Source organism: Rutilus rutilus (assembly GCF_951802725.1).
Source record: "Rutilus rutilus genome assembly, chromosome: 20".
Lineage (NCBI taxonomy): Eukaryota > Metazoa > Chordata > Actinopteri > Cypriniformes > Leuciscidae > Rutilus > Rutilus rutilus.
The window spans coordinates 4,739,550-4,762,067 of record NC_140225.1 but is presented as its reverse complement, the minus strand read 5'-3'; the positions used below and the strand labels follow the sequence as shown (position 1 = coordinate 4,762,067).

The 22,518-nt window shown below is 35.4% G+C and overlaps 2 protein-coding genes across 2 annotated transcripts in view; one reads left to right on the top strand and one right to left on the bottom strand.

The window, feature by feature from the left end:
• The window catches only part of mgst3b (microsomal glutathione S-transferase 3b), a 258,907-nt gene that overhangs the window by 12,933 nt on the left and 223,456 nt on the right, over window positions 1-22,518 (top strand). The window lies entirely within an intron of this gene.
• chp1 (calcineurin-like EF-hand protein 1) lies at window positions 2,402-22,137 on the bottom strand. Its single transcript, XM_084391584.1, has 7 exons — window positions 21,822-22,137; window positions 18,767-18,839; window positions 14,987-15,067; window positions 9,463-9,590; window positions 7,497-7,558; window positions 4,838-4,960; window positions 2,402-4,636 (listed from the first exon to the last, which is right to left on the bottom strand). The coding sequence occupies exons 4-7, from the start codon at window positions 9,560-9,562 to the stop codon at window positions 4,583-4,585; spliced, it is 339 nt and encodes a 112-aa protein (XP_084247710.1). The 5' UTR covers window positions 9,563-9,590; window positions 14,987-15,067; window positions 18,767-18,839; window positions 21,822-22,137; the 3' UTR covers window positions 2,402-4,582.

Here is a 22,518-nt window from a genome sequence, read left to right as displayed (position 1 = left end):
AAAAAATGGTAAATACAGTTTTATCGTATAATCTCATATTTGTTTTAATTTGGCAATTTTTGTGAAGTTGTAATTTTGTTACTTTACTGTTTTGCTATTTGCAATGATTACTATTTAACTTTTCATGTGATTTTTGAGGAATTGTATTAAAACCAGTTACTTACAAACATCATAATAATTACTAATTCTAATGATTGTAGGTCATATGGAATGGACACAACAAATAAAAACAAACACATTCAAAAATCTTTTGTCTCTCTGAGTGTGTGTGTTTTGTTTTTTTTCCATAAAATTGAGATTTCAATGATATTTTGACCACTAAATTAGGAAATGTCCCCATTCTCCATTTCAGAAATCTGGTCACCATAACCTAATCTGGATGTTGACCTTAACATAAAATAAAATAAAATGAGACAATATAATTTAAAGATGTGCAGAAAATAAAAATGACTTGGCCTACAATTCAGAATAATAATTGAGTATTTAAGTAAAGTGAGCAAGTGACCCATAAAAACCACATTAAGTCCTAAATATTTTATAATCAGTTTAATTCTATAAAGACATTTCAGAAATGACTGGGTGAAACTTGGTGATGTTTATAGATTGACATTACAAGTGCAAAGATGAGTAGATGTGTGGAGGTTGATGTTGATGGGGCAGATTGTTTTTAACATGTAAATGTGAAGACTGGAGACAAAAGAATATTGATTAGGTCATATTGTTGTGTTTCACACAGGGTAAGAATGTGAATGCGAGCAGGCCGAAGACAAAGAAACATAAATGGTGCCGTTTGCAGCATGTCTGGCATATAGGACAATGAATGAATGGGTGCTTGGGAATGGGAGCAGAGCAGCAGGAGTCTGCTTTATCTCCTGAATATAGTCTTAGGAAATGAGAGAGATTCATACTAGAACATGGTTGAATTTAATCTCATTGTGTTTCAAAGCCTATATGTCTTACTGACTTTGTTTCCAAAGGTTACATTAGTAAAACATTGCAATTACTGTATACAGTATATATTTACAGTTTATTAAAATGAAAATATTATTTACAATTAGAAAATGTACAAAAAAACAATATTTTGTTCAATTTTTTTCAAGGCATTTTACATTTGCATCTCAAGTAAATGTGTTTTATTTAAAGATGTTTAGATATATCTGTATTGAAAAACAAGACAAAAATACTAGAGAACGATATTCATTTGTTATTTTATTTTTTGCAATACATTTAATGCCATGACTTTATGAATTTAAGACTTTCTGCCTGTTTTAATTGGTTTAAAACCAGCTAGAGTCAGTTTGACCGGAAAACCTCGTCACTATTACACACACAAAAAAGTTAAGCCTTTAAGATTTACAAATTTATGTATAGTAAAATTCCATCAAGTTGATTTGAATAATCCTTACATATTATTCATACTATTAATTAAGAATTTTAAATGAGTAAAAAAAAGAGAGCTTAATTAAAAAAAAAATTGTATACTAGAACATGGGAATGGACCATTTAGTTTATGTGATTTGTATTAATAAATTTAAATATTTTCATTTTTTTAATTTATGAATCACATTATCTAAATGGTCCATTCCCTTGTTCCAATCAATTTGTAAATCTTAAAAAAAGGCACAAAAAAAATTCAGTGTACTAATTATAATATTACACTACAATAATTTAAAAAACAATTATATTGTATATTATATTGTATACTTATTTTAAATGTATGTGATATTTCTATGATATTCTGACCACTACAGTAGAAAAATGTCCCTGGTGTCTATTTGATAAAATATGTTTATTTTAGCCTAACATTAATCTTAACCCTGCAAACCAAGCCCACAGTATCATATTTGATATGTGAATTTTTGTTATACACAACATGCCTTCTGCCCTCTGATCGATAGGATTTAGTTTTGATCATGAATGATGCCAGCTTTCTAATAAATAGCTATAATTGCCCATTTTATACATATAAATCATACAAATAAATTAATTTAATAAATGCATGTCATACTGGAAGTATTGATCTTGATGGTCCTTAGAACTGGATAATAAAAAAAAAAGGTGGTGTCACCCATTACATGTTCAACAGTTTTGAGAAGAGTATGTAAATGTGCGAATTGGCCTGATACGTAGAGTTTCAGTGGAGCTTGTGTCTAAGAGACAAATCTATTCACGTAATGTCATCAATGAATGCATTTTGTGCCAAAGCAATGATAAATAATCCATAGTTTAGCCCACATATACTGATGTTGCGCTCACTGTGTGAAGAGTTTTGAAAAAGTAACCCAAGTATTGTGAAATGTGTCCTAGCAATTGTGAAAAACTGTACTATGAGCGCACCATCTTTGTAAGTCTGACACACTCCAGACCGAATCACACCAGTTACATCACTAAACACCAGGGAATCATGGCACTTCTTTTTTTTTATTAATTTAGAGTCAACACCTTAAATGTACATCATAATTATTACACCACATTGAATGATTTCATTTCCTTTGTTCTCTTGAAAAGCTCTGGAAAACCTTTCCAAGTCCAACTCAAGCTTATTTAGGAATCTTTACACGAAGCAAGAATCTGCAAGAAGCGCAGCAGAACTTCAAGTACCTGTGAGCGATACTATACATGGATTTAATCGTAGTATTGATAATTAAATAATCAGTGTTTGATTTTGTTCATTCATTAAGCAAAGACAAGCATTGAAATGCAACAGACTGTAGTTCCCACCCTGATCAACGCAAGCGTTGCGGTTTAAATGATTGATAGTTAACAGCACAGTGATGTAGTACGGGAGTGACGCTTTGGCTCAGAGTACACTTCTTATAAATAATGATGCATGACAATTCTGAGAACATACGTCACAAATCACACACACACACACACACACACACACACACAACACAACACTAAACCACTGTTTAGTTTCATGAAATTGACTTGACCAAGCTTGAAGCTTGAAGGTTAAGTGAGTAAAATCTGCACGACTAAACAGTATTGCAAAAAAATCACTAGATTTGAACACTTTCAGAAGTTTGACTGTGCAAAACTTGATGCTAAGGCATTGTTGGCGGGTGCCAAGGTGTTTCTATGGGGTTGATAAAGAGCTCTTAGTGTCTTTTTCCATGTTGCTAAGATGTATAGATGTCTAAATGTAGAGCCCATGCGCATCTCTATTATTGTATGGTCCCTCTATAATTCGAGTCCATTCTTCAAAAGCAAATCTAGCTGATTTTTTGAGGCTGTTTTATTATCTGGAAGGTGAAAATTGCATTTTCTAATTGATCTAATTGATTACTAAGAAAAGTAAAACATACTTTCCTCAACAAGTTGCACAATTTCACATTCCAACACAAACTTTGGTGCGCATCACATGCCGTTTAACAGACCTTAGTCAGGGTAGCGCCATATTAATTTTTTTTGACAGGAATGAAAACGATGCTGTGATGGTTAGACTTACAGCGCGCTCAATGGATTGTACTGTTGTTTAACATACCGATTGTTCAGCTGATGAAAAGTCAGACTAAGAAAAGTTATATTCTTAGTCCGATCAGCTCATCACTGTCAGAATGATTGAGATGGCCAATCAAATCAAAGAAGGCAGGGTTTACGGTTCACTGAAGACGAGTGAGAAATCAAAAACAATGCTTTTAGCTTTAATGGTGAGAGTGTATGGTTAAGATGTGAGAAGCTAATCATATAATATTTGACAATAGTTTCACGACAGAAATGTTAAACGACCCACGGTAATATCCAGTGATGCGAACTACTGAACTTTATCAAGTCTTGCCGTTTCGAAAACATGGTATCATGTACATTATTCATGCATAACTAAAAGAGACGGTTTCAACATTAGCGATACGAATAAGATTGCATGTGTGCATATTTTAAAATAAAACATAATTTGCTAATAGGTAATTAATTGATTAGTTCACGCCTACAAATATTTCTTTATTCCTTTAAAACTCTTTTAATCATTTAATTATTTAAATAAAAAGACCACAAAAAAATAAATAATAAAGGTCCCCCGCAAAGTGCAAGGCATGGTTACGGCCTTGTTTAGGGTAGGCATTTTGGAAAATGTTGGGTGGCTTACACAAAAAGATCTCGGTTTCGTGTTGTTGGGTAACGAAGCGACACAGAAATTACACACTTTTCCTATTTAAAAATGAACTTCGAGATCTAAACAGTCGTAAAAGTAATTTCATGGGCGTGAAGGAAAGTTTCTTATGTAAAACCTCAAACTCATTTCTTTATTACAGAAGCATCAGATTTGGCCTTTTTTACGATGGTGATGAAAAGCATCCATCAATAACAATATTCCCCATCTGGAAAGTGGTTTCCACAGCTGGAATCAATATCATTTGAATACACGAGAGAAAAGCCGCAGTGACTTGAGAACAGTGAAGGCACCAGGACACGCCATCCGTCTAGTGCAACAGCAACCCAAGAGTGACAGACGATTGGAACTAAAGTAACGCAATTATGTTTATCAAGCACGAATCGTCCCACAGAAATAAGAATCGGGGGCATGTCTTATCTATATTGACACGTATCATCTCCACTCAAGAGTTCAGAACGCGTTTGGTCTTTAGTGAAGGAAGCGGATGCTCATCTTTTGTTCGACGTCCACTTTTTCCAACACCTGAGGAACAAAAAAAAAAGAAAAAAAAAAAAGAGGCATTTTAAAAGAAATAGTTCACCCAAAAACAGAATTTGCCATTCATGTAATTCCGATCCTGTATTGCTTTCCATCTCCCGTGAAACACAAAAGGAAACTCTAGGGTGAACTCCCTTTAGGTGGGGCACAAACACTTTGAATTCTAATCCCTTTTCCAGTAATTACCTTGGTGAACTCATTGAATGAGATGCACATGTCTCCATTAGTGTCCGCCTCCTGGATGGTTCTGTCCGCAATGCTTCCAAGCTGCTCATCAGAAATATTCACTCCCACCATCATTCTCAGCACCTGGGGGGAGGGGGGGGGAGTTTGAGTCTTATTTGGTTTTTACATTGTTATGCAGAGTCCTCTAGAGGCTGAAAAGCAGACTGCAATTCTCTATGCATTCACTTTTTTTCTCAAATGGCTTATTTCATGAGGAATATAATTTGATGTGATAAAGACCATCTTCTGAAACTGAGCTGCAAAAAAGGTTCATACTGAAACCCTTGGATTTCTAATGTCAGAAACCGGAATAATTCAAATACAATCATGACATTTCCATGCCTATTCAGTGTTGGCCCACCAGTTACATTAAAATAATACAGGTAGGATGGATACTATTTATATTAAAATCTGTAGTTAAGATTCTAGCGTTTTTTTTTTGTTGCAATAACTGATCATTTGTAGCTTTGTGCATCCACTGATCAGCAAACATAAACAGAAGCTCAACAGAAGGCATGAGAACTCATTGGTTCTTGCTGAAGCTCAAACATGATGCGTAACACGAGAATGAACCTCATTGGTTCTTGCTGAAGCTCAAACGTGTTGCGTAACACGAGAATGAACCTCATTGGTTCTTGCAGAAGGTCAAACGTGCAGCGTAACACGAGAATGAACCTCATTGGTTCTTGCTGAAGCTCAAACGTGCTGCGTAACACGAGAATGAACCTCATTGGTTCTTGCTGAAGCTCAAACGTGCTGCGTAACACGAGAATGAACCTCATTGGTTCTTGCAGAAGGTCAAACGTGCAGCGTAACACGAGAATGAACCTCATTGGTTCTTGCTGAAGCTCAAACGTGCTGCGTAACACGAGAATGAACCTCATTGGTTCTTGCTGAAGCTCAAACGTGCTGCGTAACACGAGAATGAACCTCATTGGTTCCTGCAGAAGCTCAAACGTGCTGCGTAACACAAGAATGAACCTCATTGGTTCTTGCTGAAGCTCAAACATGCTGCGTAACACGAGAATGAACCTCATTGGTTCTTGCGGAAGCTCAAACATGCTGCGTAACACGAGAATGAACCTCATTGGTTCTTGCTGAAGCTCAAACGTGCTGCGTAACACGAGAATGAACCTCATTGGTTCTTGCAGAAGGTCAAACGTGCAGCGTAACACGAGAATGAACCTCATTGGTTCTTGCTGAAGCTCAAACGTGCTGCGTAACACGAGAATGAACCTCATTGGTTCTTGCTGAAGCTCAAACGTGCTGCGTAACACGAGAATGAACCTCATTGGTTCTTGCTGAAGCTCAAACGTGCAGCGTAACACGAGAATGAACCTCATTGGTTCTTGCAGAAGCTCAAACGTGCTGCGTAACACGAGAATGAACCTCATTGGTTCTTGCAGAAGCTCAAACATGATGCGTAACACGAGAATGAATCTCATTGGTTCTCACACGTCAAGCGAACATGCTTGAGCTTTCGTGTGAGTTGATGAATGTTTATATGTGAATAAAGACCAAATTCAATGTTCATCAAATAAAGTGATTGTGTCTCATCAGAAAATTTGGAATAAACCTCTCAATTCATATGGATTAGTTTTACAATCTCTTTTTGAAGCATCAATGTGGCAGTTGCGTAGCTGTCAATGGACGGACAGAGAGCTCTCAGATTTCATCAAAAACATCTTAATATGTGTTCCGAAGATGAATGAGTCTTACGGTTTTGGAACGACATGAGGGCGAGTAATTAATGACCGAATTTTCATTTTTGGGTGAACTCTCTCTTAAATGTGTAGTGACAGATCGCTGTAGCGCCTCAGTTCAAGCGGCACGTGAACCGATCACCTCTTCCTACTAGTTATATCACAAAATAAACACAAATGAACATAAGAAGGTATGTAGTTTCAACTGTGGAAAAAAGTCAGTACACACCATTTTCAAGTTAAAGTCCACCAACGTTAATCAACTAACTTTCCTGTCTGGTTTGTTTGTCGGACAAAATGGCGGATTCGGCGTTAAGATTGTCTGTTAATCAATCAAACTCACGGCGAAGGGTGAATTCTAATGGTCTGAGAGTGGAAAAAGTCATGATAAACTATGCAACCAAATAAATTGACCAAAAAAAAAGACTAATAAAATATAGTGAAGGTTTAAAAATAAAAAGATTTCAATAAATTAATGATTAAATAAATAAATATTCCCTGAAACAGAAAGCAATAGAATAGGATGCGCTTGTGGAAAGATTTCACATGCTAATGATAATTAAGAAGCATTTTGTAGCTAAATTAACATTAAAGTGTTCATTGATTACACTAAGTTTTATGCATTTATGCAAAATATAACATAATAAAATAACAAACATTTATATCGGTTTTCTTTTTCTCAAAATCTCTTTTTCATCTTTGTTTCATCTTAAGTCCTCCTGAATGACCTTTTGAAATCCAGCTTGAATGACTAAGTGTTTTCCCTGTCTAATAGAGTGTCTTCCATGAATACGAATAGCTGGTTTCGGGTGGCAAGGGCATTTGAGTCAGTGCTTCATTGTTCAGGCACAGAACGCTCTTTTGTGTCAGCATCTCAGAGCCGAGTGCAGAGGCTTTCTGTTGTACGATTCTCTCACCTGTAGCAGTTCGTCTCTAGAAATCTTGTCATCTCTGTCGAGGTCGTATAACCGGAAAGCGACTGTGAAGAAATAAGAGAAAATCGAATTATTATGAAAAGCTTTAAAAATCGCAACACTATGGTCATGAACACACTGTGCAAGAGCTGCTGGCAGAGAACGTCTTTCCTGAGCTGAGATAAAGAGTAGCTGTGAACTAAAGCAGGTTTTACAGAATCGTTACAAACAGTAATTAGGTTTAAGACCAGGATCATTTCACGCCCTTCGTTTTCTTTCGGGAAATGACATTTGACCTGCTTATAAAAGCTTTGAAGAAACTGAAGAAATGATAAGAATGATTGTTCAGGTCTGAATTTGTATTTTAATGTGTCTTTTATTCAAGTTTTATATTATTAGATGAGTTTTGCCATCATTCCTTATGTTGTGACTTTTTAAACCTTACAGCAATAATAGCGTTGGAGATGTTAATTTCCATTTATATTTGTGAATCAGTTCAAACTGGCCATTTCAATGAATTTATTCTGCCATCTGATTCTGCTATTTGTGTACAGTATTTCACTCAAAGCATTTAAAAATGTTCATGGAGGCCCTGCAAAATTATAAATATGGAGGCAAAATTATATATACACCACCGTTCTAAAGTTTGGAGTCGGTAAGATTTTTAAAATGTTTTAGGAAGAAGTCTCACGCTCATCAAGACCGCATTTATTTGATAAAAAAATATTGGTAAATATTGTGAAATATTATTACAATTTTAAATAACGGTTTTCGATTTTAGTATATTTTAAAATGTCATTTTATTCCTGTGATGCAAAGCCTAATTTTCAGCATCATTACTCCAGTCTTTAGTGTCACAAAAGAATTGCTGGTCAAGAAACTTTTCTGATTATTATACATTTTTCTAATTATTATCACACAGGTGTGCTACTTCATATTTTTGTGGAAACCCTGATACTTTATTTTCAGGAATCTTTGATGAATAGACAGTTCAACAGCATTTATTTAAAATATATATTTTTTTGTAACATAATCTTCAAAAATTATTTAGGGACCTCCAATTGTGAGTTATAGAAATGCTCCCACGATTAAAGACTTACATGATTAGTCTTTACAAGAAATGACTTGCCTGCTATGAAACACAATGAATATTTAAGTGCAGACGTTGCAATCACTGTGTGAATGTAATTCAAACCAAATAATTTGTAGATGTTTGCATGAAGAAAATGCATCCAATTAGTTCATTTATTAATTTAAAAAGTACATATGTGATTTATAGGCTTCAATGTCCTTGTAACTGTTTCTATGTGGGCCAGACTAAGCATAGACTGTATATATATATATAGTGGGTGAAAAACAGTATGTGAGACGAGTAGTATATCCAAATTCATAGCATTAATAAAACACCCCAAAAGTCCCTGGATGACCTACTACTTCTGCTGAGATTCTGAAGTGTGCATTCGATGGACACTTTACTATCCCATGAGGCCACGGGAGAGGATTTGGTAATGGAAGTGAAGTGACGCAACTGATGCTGGTATGTCACATGACAGTGACAACATAGTGGATATAGTACGTCCGAATTTCATTCTTACTACACTTATGCACAACATCAGTATATGGGCTAAACTATGAAATTACTATATATTTTTTTTCTCTCTCTTCTCTTAATTGATTCATGTCATTATACTTTGTACTGGTTAACAATATGATAGGTCCCTCTGCAATGATTCTTTTGTTTTGTTTTTATGGTCTAACTATTTTTAATGTTCTATTGTGATTAGCCATGATGTAAATAAAGGCTATTTAACTTTTTTGTACCAGAAGTACAGCTTTTTTTTCTAAAGTGTATGTTTGAAACCCAACCAAAGAGCACCTTCTGGGATTACTTCACACAAGGTGCTTCCGGCAAGTAGCTTTCCAAGATGCTTTCTCTGATCGACATGAGAGATGTTTGGGTTGAACTTACAGAGGAGTTTGTTGGTCCTGCTGTTGAGCGGCTCTGCAGGTGTCAGGACTTTGTTCTTCTCATTGTCCTCCACAGGACGGAAGTGAGCCAGAGTCCTCATGAAGCCTCTGAAGTTCACCTGATCCTCACTGAGACACATGAGAGAGAGAAACACACAACTTTAAAACTTATGTTTTGTTTACTAAGATCTACAATAGTTGGCAACTGATATCTGAATCTCTATATGCCCAGACAAGATCCCTGAGGCTATAAAAACTGTAGTCCTAATTTAGACTCGTGCTTTACAATGTTTTTTACAGACATGCCCACAAGAAAGTTTCTTCATGCTTCAAGAAGCAAACACTCGAAACCAAATAAACCATGAAGAAACCAACAACCCATGTGACACCACCCACATGCTGTCGGTTTTGAAAGAGCAGTGACATAGTTTTAGTTGTTACTAAACATGTTGTATCTTACAGTAACAATCTCAGCCAAAAACTAATAAACTTGCATGGAAACTATATCCTCTGAGAAATCTAGACGAATGTGATGAAACTGGTCAAGAATTTCCCCCAAAGCCAAACGAGAAAAAAAAAAAAAAAGTTAAATATTAACTTTCATTTCCTTAAAAACGTTGGTTTCCACAAAAATATGAAGTAGAATACTGAAGACTGGAGTGATAATGCTGATAATTCAGCTTTGTATCATAGGAATAAATTACATTTCAAAATATATTCAAATAGAAAACAGTTATTTTAAATTGTAATAATATTTCACAGTATTACAGTCTTTACTGTATTTTTTATCAAATAAATGCAGCCTTGCTGAACATAATGGCGCTTTTCCACTGCATGGTACGGCACGGTTCGGCTCGGTACGCAGGGGCGGGTCTACGTGGTGGCCAGGGGGGGCACCGGCCCCCCCTGAAATTCGATTGGCCACCCCAGGTGCCCCCCCTATAAGATGTCTTGTGATTGGTTCATTTTACGGCCAATCAGTTTATAGACTCTACTGAAGTTCGCGATTCAAAGAAGTGCAGCGCCAGAGAAACAACGGTCGCAAGTTGTGAGTAAGTAACCCATCTTAAGTACACAATGATGGCCTAAGACACGAAACGAGCGGTTTGTGTGAGAAAACGAACAGTATTTATATCGTTTTTTACCTCTTGTACACATCCGAGATCACGTCCGGCTCTTTCCGGAGCTTGCGCAGACGCAGCCAGAACGCGCGCACACGTCACACACCAGGAAGCGCGCGCGCCCTCAGATCACTTGGATGTGGTTGTGTAGAGGTAAAAATGATATAAATATACTGCTCTTTTTCTCACACAAACCGCTCGTTTCGTGTCTTAGGCCATCAATGTGTACTTACGATGGGGAATTGTTTAATTTGGACTTCACTGTGCATGCTCTTTGAGATAGTGATCATAGACCTGCATTATATGACTGACAGACAAGAACGGTTTGACCTAAAAATATCAAAATTGAAACTACTGCGGAAAAAAAAGACACCTACATCTTGAATGCCCTTAAACATACGTAAGCTAAAACATACCAAAATTTAATTTCAAAGTGAACCATCCCTTTAACTCTGAGTTACTCAGCTTTTTTGTAAATGAGTCTGAAAGAAATGCTGAATGAAACACTGATGTTTTGGCCAAACCATTTGAATTATTACAGTGGGGGGAATTTGTTTTTATTTTATTTTTTTATTATTATTATTTGAAAGAGATTGTGAATAAAACTACTGTATATTATAATGGCCAAACTAATTAAAAGAAAATAGTTGACATCGTTTCTGCTTCTGGGTTTTTAAAATGGCTCATTATTAAAATTGCTTTTATTTTATAAACTTGTTAGTTTTATGAAAACACAAAAAATAATAAACACTGGCTCTTAAATTTAACTTAATGGATGCAGGGATGAAAAAAATCTAAATTAATCAAAAATGTGCTTTATTACTACATTTGTTTACAAGTAACTTTATTCAAGTTAAAAAAAATAAATCAGTAGGATTTACGTAATATAGGCTACTGTAGAATTTAGCTTCTTTTTTTTTTTTTTGGTCACTGGCGGCCACCCCGTTTGGAGGCAGTGCCCCAGCATGGCCCCCCCACTGAAAATGCTCTAGACACGCCCCTGTCGGTACGGTTCGACTCGGCGCGGAACGGTTCGGCTCGCTTCGCTTTTCCACTGCGTGGTACGACTCGACACGGTACGGCACGGTTCGGTTCGCTTTAGCTCGGTTGCTTTTCCATTGCAGTTAGTACCGCTTCAAACTGGGTGGGACTGATCGTTATAGTTGCCGCCTCTACTGCCATGCCCATGACATCATCGTAAACGCGCCACATTTCAAACGCACAACACAGGGGATGGTGCTCTTGATTCTCGGCATGTGGATGTTTTTAAATTAAATTAAACGTTCTTATAATGTTTTACTATATGGAAGGAAAATTCTTAACGTGTAATTAAACGTTGCGTTCATATTCTGGGCTCATCAGATTTTTTGTACATAGCATAGCCTAGGCTACTTTATGATTTTAGTATCATAATGATTAATAAATGCACGCACAATTATCCGTGAACTTGATTTGAACAAATGCCTTTCAACTTGTGTGTGCAAAATTCAGAATTAAATGAATGTGCAGCAATCTTTACAAATAGAGAGTCTAGGCCTAATGTACGTTTTAAACTATAGCCTACTGCCATTAAAAAAGCGCATTTAGTTATGTTATTTTTTTCCATCTGCCTATGTTGATTATGAAAAGTGAACAGCACGAGTAGAGAGACATGGAGCGAGTCAGACATATTTTGACCACTTCATTAAGTTTTGTTTTGTATAAAGACTTTCTTTAAAGTGAATTTCGTTTTGTATAAATTGTATCTTAATTTTAATAATTTTTTCATCAAACAATTGCCTGGATTAAATAAGAAGCAAAATAGACAATTTAATCATTGAGGCGCCCGAGCGGTCACTTGCATTGTACGTTAACTGGAGCGCATCTCATCTTCAAATACACAAAGCTTGAAATGTCTTTAATCGAAATAATTCAAAACAAAAAGAAATAGGCTACTCTCTTATGTGATCCATTATGTGCATTTCTCTCTATAGGCGTGTTTACTACGAATATGGCGATCGTCAACTTCATCTTTAGCATGCACAACACTGACAGAAAACACTATTTTATAAATAAAAATCAGTGCACGCGTTTTAATAAAATTAAAACTTTAATTGTGATTATTAAAATAATTAAATATTAAATATTAAAATATTTTGGGGCCAAGTTTTGCTCATTTATTAATAGTATATATATAGGCTATAGGCCTAATTTTATTAAATTGAACATGCGCAAAATTCAGCATTCAATCAAATATTCAAAAAGACTTGATAATAATGTTATTTCAACATAATATCTCGTTATTTCGACATAATGTGCGTGCAACAAGCAAGATGTGCATTTGTAAATCCGGGGACGCGTGCACTGATTTTTATTTATAAAATAGTGTTTTCTGTCAGTGTCTGGCAAAGATGAAGTTGACGATCGCCATATTCGTAGTAAACGCGCCTATAGAGAGTAACATTATTATTAAGTCTTTTTGAATATTTGATTGAATGCTGAATTTTGCGCTTGTTCAATTTAATAAAATTAAAACTTTAATTGTGATCATTAAAATAATTGAATATTGAATATACAAGTTTTGCTCATTTATTAATAATATATATATATATATATATATATATATATATATATATATATATATATATATATATATATATATATATATATATATATATATATATATATATATATATACAGTGCTATGCATAAGTTTAGGCAACCATGCTAAAGTTGACTAAAAAGAGGAATAAAAAATCATATTTTGCAAATTTAACTTAATGCCTTATTTTAAAAAATTAGGAAAAATCCAACCTTTAAGGACACCAATTTTCTTTGTGAATGAATAATGTATCGTAAATAAATAAATGTTCTTCCTTAAAAAACAGGGTGCATAAGTTTGGGCACCACTATGTTAAATTCCCATAGAGGCAGGCAGATTTTTATTTTTAAGTATTTTTTTTTTTTTTTTTTTAGGATACTATGCATCCTGATAAAGTTCCCTTGGCCTTTGGAATTAAAATAGCCCCACATCATCACATAGCCTTCACTATACCTAGAGATTGGCATGATTTTATTTCAGTTAGCCTAATAGCTAGTTTGATTTGCATTGAGAGATGATCTTATGGAAAGTACTCCATGCCAATCTCTAGGTATGGTGAAGGCTATGTGATGATGTGGGGCTATTTTAATTCCAAAGGCCAAGGGAACTTTATCAGGATGCATAGTATCCTAAAAAAAAAAAAAAAAAAATACTTAAAAATAAAAATCTGCCTGCCTCTATGGGAATTTAACATAGTGGTGCCCAAACTTATGCACCCTGTTTTTTAAGGAAGAACATTTATTTATTTACGATACATTATTCATTCACAAAGAAAATTGGTGTCCTTAAAGGTTGGATTTTTCCTAATTTTTTAAAATAAGGCATTAAGTTAAATTTGCAAAATATGATTTTTTATTCCTCTTTTTAGTCAACTTTAGCATGGTTGCCTAAACTTATGCATAGCACTGTATATATATATATATATATATATATATATATATATATGTGTGTGTGTGTGTGTGTGTGTGTGTGTGTGTGTGTGCTCTCAGCACATGCGTTAAAAATTATCCGGCGCTGCCCCTGACTGCAAGAACCAGTTTGCAAGAAACTTTTTAACTACAAGAAACTACAGCGTTGGCTGTTGTCTACTGGCTATTTAAATCTAGCGGGTTTGTCTCGTGCATGGTCTCGTGTCGCAAATACAATGACACTGGTAGTGACGATTCTGTCTGACCAATCAGTGATCTTCAGTGTTTTCACGTCACATTTTAGTACCGGTACGGTACGCTTGGAACCTCAACAGAGGTGGTACCATTTAAAGCGAGCTGAAGCGAGCCGTACCGTACCGTACCATGCAGTGGAAATGCGCCATAAGTGAGCCGTACCGAACCGAGCCGTACCGTACCATGCAGTGGAAAAGCGCCAAAGCGTGCCGTACCGAACCGAGCCGTACCGTACCATGCAGTGGAAAAGCGCCATAAGAGACTTCTTTCAAAAACATTAAAAAAAATCTTACTTACCCCCCTATATCTTTGGACAGAAGTGTATACGTTTATAATAAAATCTAATGTCAAATTGCAACAAAAAAAAAAAATCAAAATTCAAAATAAAATACCTTATTGGTGCTGAAATAAGATTATCCAAAATAGAATTTATTAAATTAATTCATTATTTTACTTTTGTAAGTGAAATATGGACACCCTTTTCTCACTTTAATATAACCCACTTTATATTTATTTTCCATTCACTTATGTTTTGTTGTTTTCTTTAACTTGTATACGTTGTTGTTCTTTGTAGGCCTACAAGCAGAAATAAAATACAGTACACTATGCTAGTTTAATAACAGATCTAATATCTCAAATGTCTTCTGAGAGGTTACTCACCCCTCTGGGAAGAAGGCATTAATTATCCGATCACCAAGAGGATTTATGGCCAACTCGGGAATCCTCTGGAAGTCTTCTCGGCTGAGATGGAGAGAGGGAGAGAGAGAGGGGGGGGGGGGGAGAGAGAGAGAGAGAGAGAGAGAGAGAGAGAGAGAGAGAGAGAGAGAGAGAGAGAGAGAGAGAGAGAGAGAGAGAGAGAGAGAGAGAGAGAGAGAGAGAGAGAGAGAGAGAGAGAGAGAGAGAGAGAGAGAGAATGAGGTGTTATTCAGTGTCAGAGGTGTAAACCTGACAACCATACTTGAGTAAAAGTACAGATACCTTTCAGTGAAGATTCAGATTGTTTTATTTAGTGCCATGTCAGCATTCAAGGCTATTTTCATGGCAAAAATTTAATTACAAAAATACAAATATCATATTAATACAATAAAAACCAACCAAACAAACAAAAAAAGCACGTCATGTTATACAAGATTTTTTTTAATTAACATATGATACAAAAAAATCCAAAACCTTTTCAGGCATAATCTTACTAAATAAGTCCTTAAGTGAGGTAACTTCATAAGAGAGCATTCTACTTGTATTAAGTCCAGGACAATCTAATAAAACATGTTTAACAGATAGGGGAATCTTACAAAACATGCATAAAGTTGGGTCTTCACCTTTAAGCAAAAAAGCATGGGTCAAACTAGTATGACTCATACGACATCTGGTGTGGATGTCTATTTTTAAGAGTAATAAAAAGTCTGTGTCCTTACAGTGAAAAATTACAAGTTACAGGTCAATTTCAATACAACTTGAGTATTTTTTTTTTTTGTAAAAGTAATTTCACGCTCGAAATGACATCAGAAGTGGAAACCGTTGGTATAAAAAAATAATTACATTTACACAAAATCTGACAACCAACTGCAACTTTCAGACGCCATCTTTATATTTTAGCTCAACTGTCACAGAAAGGAACGCACAGGATTGTGGGATATCAAAAGCAGTGAAGGATACATCTCTATGATGCCTTCAAAATCTATTGCATTACTCATTGCGAATACATTGGGAGTAAATCACATGTACTTAAAAAGACACTTAAATACATTAACCAATTACATTTATTGAAATTCTTCACACCACTGCTGTATGTAAATACGTTTCGGATGAGTTTCAGGTTTTACAGATGTGCCTCTATGGAAACGAGTCGGGTTTATCGTTACTGTATTAAGAAAAAGTTTTCCAATAATGAAATAACATGAGAAACCATCCTTTTTTTTTTACGATTGAATGACTGTTCTTGTGGAAACGTCCTTTCCTGAATACACAACCAAACAAATCTGCTTATTAACAATGACTGTTTTCCAGCATTTCGTTCCTGGTGAAAAGTAAAACTGCTGAAACATTTGATAAGGCTTGATCTTTTCAGGCTTCGTTTCTTGAGCCAATAAGTAAAATTCGGCATGCGCACGTCTCTGTGCTCTTGAGCTGACATTGGACAAAGTAATGTGTATAAAAAGCTGTGCTTCACAGGACAGCCCAACCCTGATTCTGTGAAAATGGGGACTTGTTAAAAGGATACTTTGACGTCTATCCTTTTATTGTTCATCTAGTAAAGGCTGATACGAGTAATAATAATGTAATTACTGTGCAGAAAGTTGTAATTAGATCTGTAATCCCATTACAATGATGAAAAAAAGAGTTTGGTGACAGATTATTTCTGGGAGTAACCTTCTCGTGCATGAGGAAAGCGGCAGTGCCGTGACCTCCACACACACACAGGACACACACCTTGCCACCCGGATTTCAGAGGCTATTTATTGTTCAAACACAAGAGTCTGTGTCTCTAATCTCAGTCTTGACGGATGTTTGGGGTGACAACAAATACAGCAGGTCATCAACAGTCTGACGTGCAGCGATCAGGATTTTTTTTAATACTAACCATATCGCTGAGGATGTTTGTTGAAGTAAACCATCATTTTAAACCACAGAGGATGTTGTCATTAAAAACAAACAATTATAACAAGAACACAACCTGTGACTCAGCATATTTGGTCAACAGAATGAGTTTCGTTTCATAAGGCATGTCACAAAAATCATTTAGATCATGTCAGTTTCAAAGTTGAATTTGGCTTATGTACCGTTCAAAAAGGTTGGGGCTTTTTGAAAGAAGTCTCTTATGCTCAGCAAGACTGCATTTATTTGATCAAAAATATAATTTAAAATGTCATTTATTCTTGTGAAACAAAGCTGCATTTTACTCCAGACTTCAGTGTCACATGATCCTTCAGGAATCGTTCTAATATGGCTGATTTGCTGCTCAAGAAACATTTATCATTATCAATGTTGAAAACAGTTGCGCTGCTTAAAATTTTGTAGAAACGGGGATACAATTTTTTCAGGATTCTTTGATGGATAGAATGTAAAAAATAAATAAAAAACACTCTTTACTGACACTCCTAACTATTTATCCTTAGAATCCTTACTGAATAAAAGTACGCATTTCTTTCAAAAAAGAAAAAGCCCAAACGTTTGAACGGTAGTGTACTTTGGGTTTTCTATTTCGTTTTTTGACAATTTATTTAATCTGACCATGATTGTACACGTTACACTTTAACCTTCTGGTGGCGGTCAAAAATTACTGATTTTTTTTTATTTCAATGAAATTAATGTACTATATTTTAGTTTGATAATGTTTTTATTTAATATTTTGTATTTTTATGGTTCTAAATTCAATTTATGGAATAGTTAATCAAAAGTGAAATAAAAAAAGTTTAAGTTTATTATTATGAAAATGCATAAAATACTATTTTAAATTTGATATAAAAAAAAAAAAATCCAAAACAATTTTTACTCAAAAGCAGTGAGAAAATCAAAGCCATAAATCTAAACAAGTTGTGTTCCAAATTTGAGGTTGATATCTCAGAAAATTTGCTTTTCAGTAAGATTTTGTTTGTGCGCAGTACCAAACGTTTCCACTAGATGAAATTCGTTTCCCATTTGTTTCCAATGCGGTCCTTTTTGATCACGAACAGTATAAGTGTGACTATTATTTTCAGGACCATTTAACTTTTTTCAAATCATATCCATGATATTTAGATTTTTTTCCGGTTTACATAGCAAGTTCCCGAACCTTTACCAAGTTTTGTACCATTCCGATGAAGTAAAAAAAATTTAAACGACCAAAACATACGATTTTCCAGTCAAAAACGACCCGACAGCACCAGAGGGTTAATTAGAAACGTTAATTTTTTAACTAAGTAATGTTTATTTGTCATATGCACAACAATATTACAACATACTGCAATACTTGTGGACAATTTGTGCTGTAAATGCACCATTACGGCTATATTTACCAGAACACAACCAGCACAGCTTGCGTTCTATATTCTTCATACTTTCATTGATAATAATCATGGTGTGTACAGAGGTCACTCCAGAGGACACACGCAGGACATTATGGAAACGACTACGGCAATGTCACACAAGGAAATGCGTGCTTCATTACTGTCCTTGAGCTCCCTCTTTTACAAGGAATATTTACAGTAAAAGATCCTATTTTTAACAATGTAATAGGAAAAACTCTTTCCTCATAGTCAAAACTCAAACACTGAGCCAGACATTCCTTAACATATTAACTTACAGAGCCTGAGGCTGGAGTGAATGTTAAATTAAAAGCGAGTGTGAAGATATAACAGAGCTGCTTGTGTAATACCTGCTTCCTCAAGGGACAAAGGTGTTGTAACATCACAGGGTTAAAGTTCATCATTACTCAACTCATGTAACTCATGTGTCTCGTACCTGAGCGCTCCGTTCTCTCCTTTATCGAGACTGTGAAAGCGGCTGTAGAGGCGAGTGATCTGACTGTGGGAGACTGTAACACACACACACACACACACAAATGAAGTCTGGTTAAGGACAGGGAGCATTCAGGTCACAGATGTGATCATCAGATTGACAGTGCTGGTTTAAGGCTTATCTCAATGACCTTACCTACTACAGATTTCTCAACTAGACAAGATATAATGAGCAAGTTATTAACGACTTGAGATCAATCTAAACAGGATTACAGGGTTTCTGTAGGTTTTATGAAGGTACATTTAAGACTTAAGATGTTCTGCTCTGATTTAAGACCTTTTTATGGCCTTATATGTATAAAAATTAATAACTTTAAGACCCACAGAAACCCTGATTATACATGAAAATGACAAAATATCCAATATCCTGCAAATAAATAAAATACATTTATTTGCAGGATTGATAATTAGATACTTTGTAATTTGCATATATTTAGATTTTTTGTTTTATGTATATATTATATACACACACTGAAGTGAACTCTGCTTGCACATTTGTTCAACTAAAGTCATCAAACCATTAAATAAATACAAAAAAGGGACCATATTCATAAATCAAACCTGTTTTGATTCCAGCTGTACACACTGTTCATTATCTAAACCCAACTTCATGAGGTTTTATGTATACTTGACTCTTATCGGCTTTGTTTTCTTCACTTCAAAACAAATATTTAGCAAAAAAATAAATAAAGCAGCTTTGGAACGGTATATATTCCCAGAAATCCCTACACAAATAAACTGTTGTTTATAAAAAATTTTTAAACACAGTAAAGCCAATTTCCGACCACATCAGTGGAACATCTGCCACAACAATTCAGTCTTTGATCAACACAGCTTAGAGTAAATGAATACAGAACAATCCTTCGTGATAAATGAAATCACACAGGATACAGCAGCACATGTTAAAACTCAACCTTATAAAAAGAGAACCAGTGTGAAATCCTGGATTCTTCCCTGTGGGCTTTGACACCAGAGGAAGAGAGCGGAAAAAACCGACAATTGCTAGTAGGAGAGCACTTCATGTGGCTTTACAGGAATGTAGTGAAATATGGGCACATTAAATGGGTCACATTTCACACAAATCTGGGCATTAGAAACTATGAAATATTAACAGCCATTCAAAACGTTTAAAAAGCCTGCAGCCCCTTTGAGTTGGGTTTGTGTGGTCTGCAAAATAAAGACTAACATATAACCCAATAGTTCAAGTAAGGTATAAACCGTATCCTCAGACTATTTCTAGATCTTGTGGGGGTGTACGTCTCTGTGGTTCATCCGTGCCGAAGGCCAAAGCACAGAGACTGCAGAGATCAGAAAATGCTGCTTTCTCGGGCCCTCACATAACATTTTGTAAACCTCTGATTACAGCTGCATAGGTGTAAACAGTGTCATTAAATATCAATATTTGCATCAGTGCAGTGATCCAGATATAACTTAACTTCATCCAGATGTCGGAAAAATAGGGCTGGCTGGTTGATCTATTAAACGCCAGTCTGATGGTCTGGATGCGTTTCCCCAAAGCATCGCAAGTTGATTGTGGAACAATTGCCACCAGTGGTCTCAACGATCAACTCAGCCCTGATCTGTTCATTCCAGACAGTTGATGGATCCCATTGACTTCCATGGTAGGAAAAAAAAATACTATGGAAGTCAATGGGGTCCATCAACTGTCTGGTTACAGACACCCCTCAAAATATCTTATTTGTGTTCAGCAGAAGAGAGAAACTCATCCAGGTTGAGGGTGAGTAAATGATGACATAATTGTATTTTTTAAGCGAACTATCGCTTTAAGCATTTGCCTATTTAAATCCAAACAGCGGGACTTTTTTTTTTTGTTGTTGCCAGGCAGTGTATATCTGTACTGCAGTATATGATACAAACACACCAGCAGCTTCTGAAAAAGAGAGATATTCATCTGTTGCCCCTCAATACACACACACACCCCACTCATATCATGAAACAGACAGGAGTGCGCACACACACACACACTCATCTATGGCAAGCCGTTTTAACTTTTATTCATTTCCAGGATATGAATTGTTTTTTCTTTTTATGAAAACTTTCTTGATATCAACAAATGATTCTTGATATCAACAATTTAATTGGTTGATATCTGTAAGTATATTTTCACTAGTGAAATGTCTATTCTTGATATCAACAATTGAATTGCTACTAGTAAAAAAAATATATTTTTTGATATCCGAAAATGTATTTCTGATATCAATATGATTTCAGATATCTAAAATGGCTTTCTTACTAGTAACAATTACATTCATGATATCAGAAATTAACATTGTCACTAGTTGAAAAGGAATTATTGATATCAAAAATGAACATTGTTACTAGTAGCAATTCAATTGTTGATATCAAGATAGGACATTTCAACTAGTGACAATTGAATTCTTGATATCAAGAATTAGCATTGTTACTAGTGGAAATGTCATTTCTGATATCAAAAATAGCCATTGTTACTAGTAGAAATCTAATTCCTGATATCAATAACTATCATTTTAACTAGTGAAAACTGAATTGTTGATATCAAGGATTCATATCCTGGAAATGAATAAAAGTTCAAACGGCTTGCCATACTCATCTGCCCATAGAGGAGCAGGGGGTCACCCAGTCAGTTTATTTCAGTGGATTCTCAAACCTGCTTGTGAGACCTCTACTAATAGTTGAATTGGGTTTGTTATACAGGTTGTTGAAACATAACATGTTGTGAGCTTCTATTTTGTTAAAATGATAATATTAGCTACTTCTATAGACTTTCTAGTTTTATCATAGTATAGTTAGTTAGCATATCATAGTTGTATCTCATTAGCACCACTGCAGATCTAAAAAAGTATAGCTAAATGTCACAACACAGGACATGTATACTTCCCTACATTTAAGACAGAAAGCTCTGTATTACATCAACGCATGTGTCATCATCACCAGAACTCTCAAACCAAGTCTATATGAGCCAAACACACTATTATTAACCCACACAAACTAATACTCACATCCAGTTTCTTTCTTGATTTCTTCAATGTCCTCTTCTCTGAGTAGAGATAAGCTCTGGAGCCCATGACTGCTGTTTCTCCTGAAGATCAGCTCGAGCTAACACGTGAAATCCACTCGTTATCTCTACACACAGGGCTCTAGAAGGCCGTCAGATGAGCAGTCAGCCTCCGCAACTGTCTATCCGGAGAAATTACCCGCTTGCCCTCTTAATTACACCCGGACCAGGAGCGATACAAACCAAATCCAGATGAAAAAAGGAAGAGTTTTAAGAGGCTAAGCTAAAGGCAGGTCGGAGTGGATCTCCGTGACGTCAGCAAATGCCGATTCGCGTTTGTGTGCGCCTATAGCCACGCCTGTAGAATAACGCGTTTTGATTGGTCTGTGCGGTTGTCTGTCAAGTTGGGCGGGATTTAAAGGGCCAGGCGTGTGCAAAATAATTCCTAGAAATAGAATAAAGCGGGTAAAGTGACACGGATGCCATGTCAGAAAACACAACATGCACAGCATGAGAACAGCACAAAAGAACTGCATTTCATTTATCCTTTGAAACCCATTCAAAAGACAAAACCATTTACTTATAAAGACTAAAACATTCTAACCGATTGTTTGTTTCTTTATTATATTTTTCCCTATGTGGCTTAAAATAAATGTGCTTTTGTTGTAAAAAGAAATTAAATAAAGTATTATTAAATATAT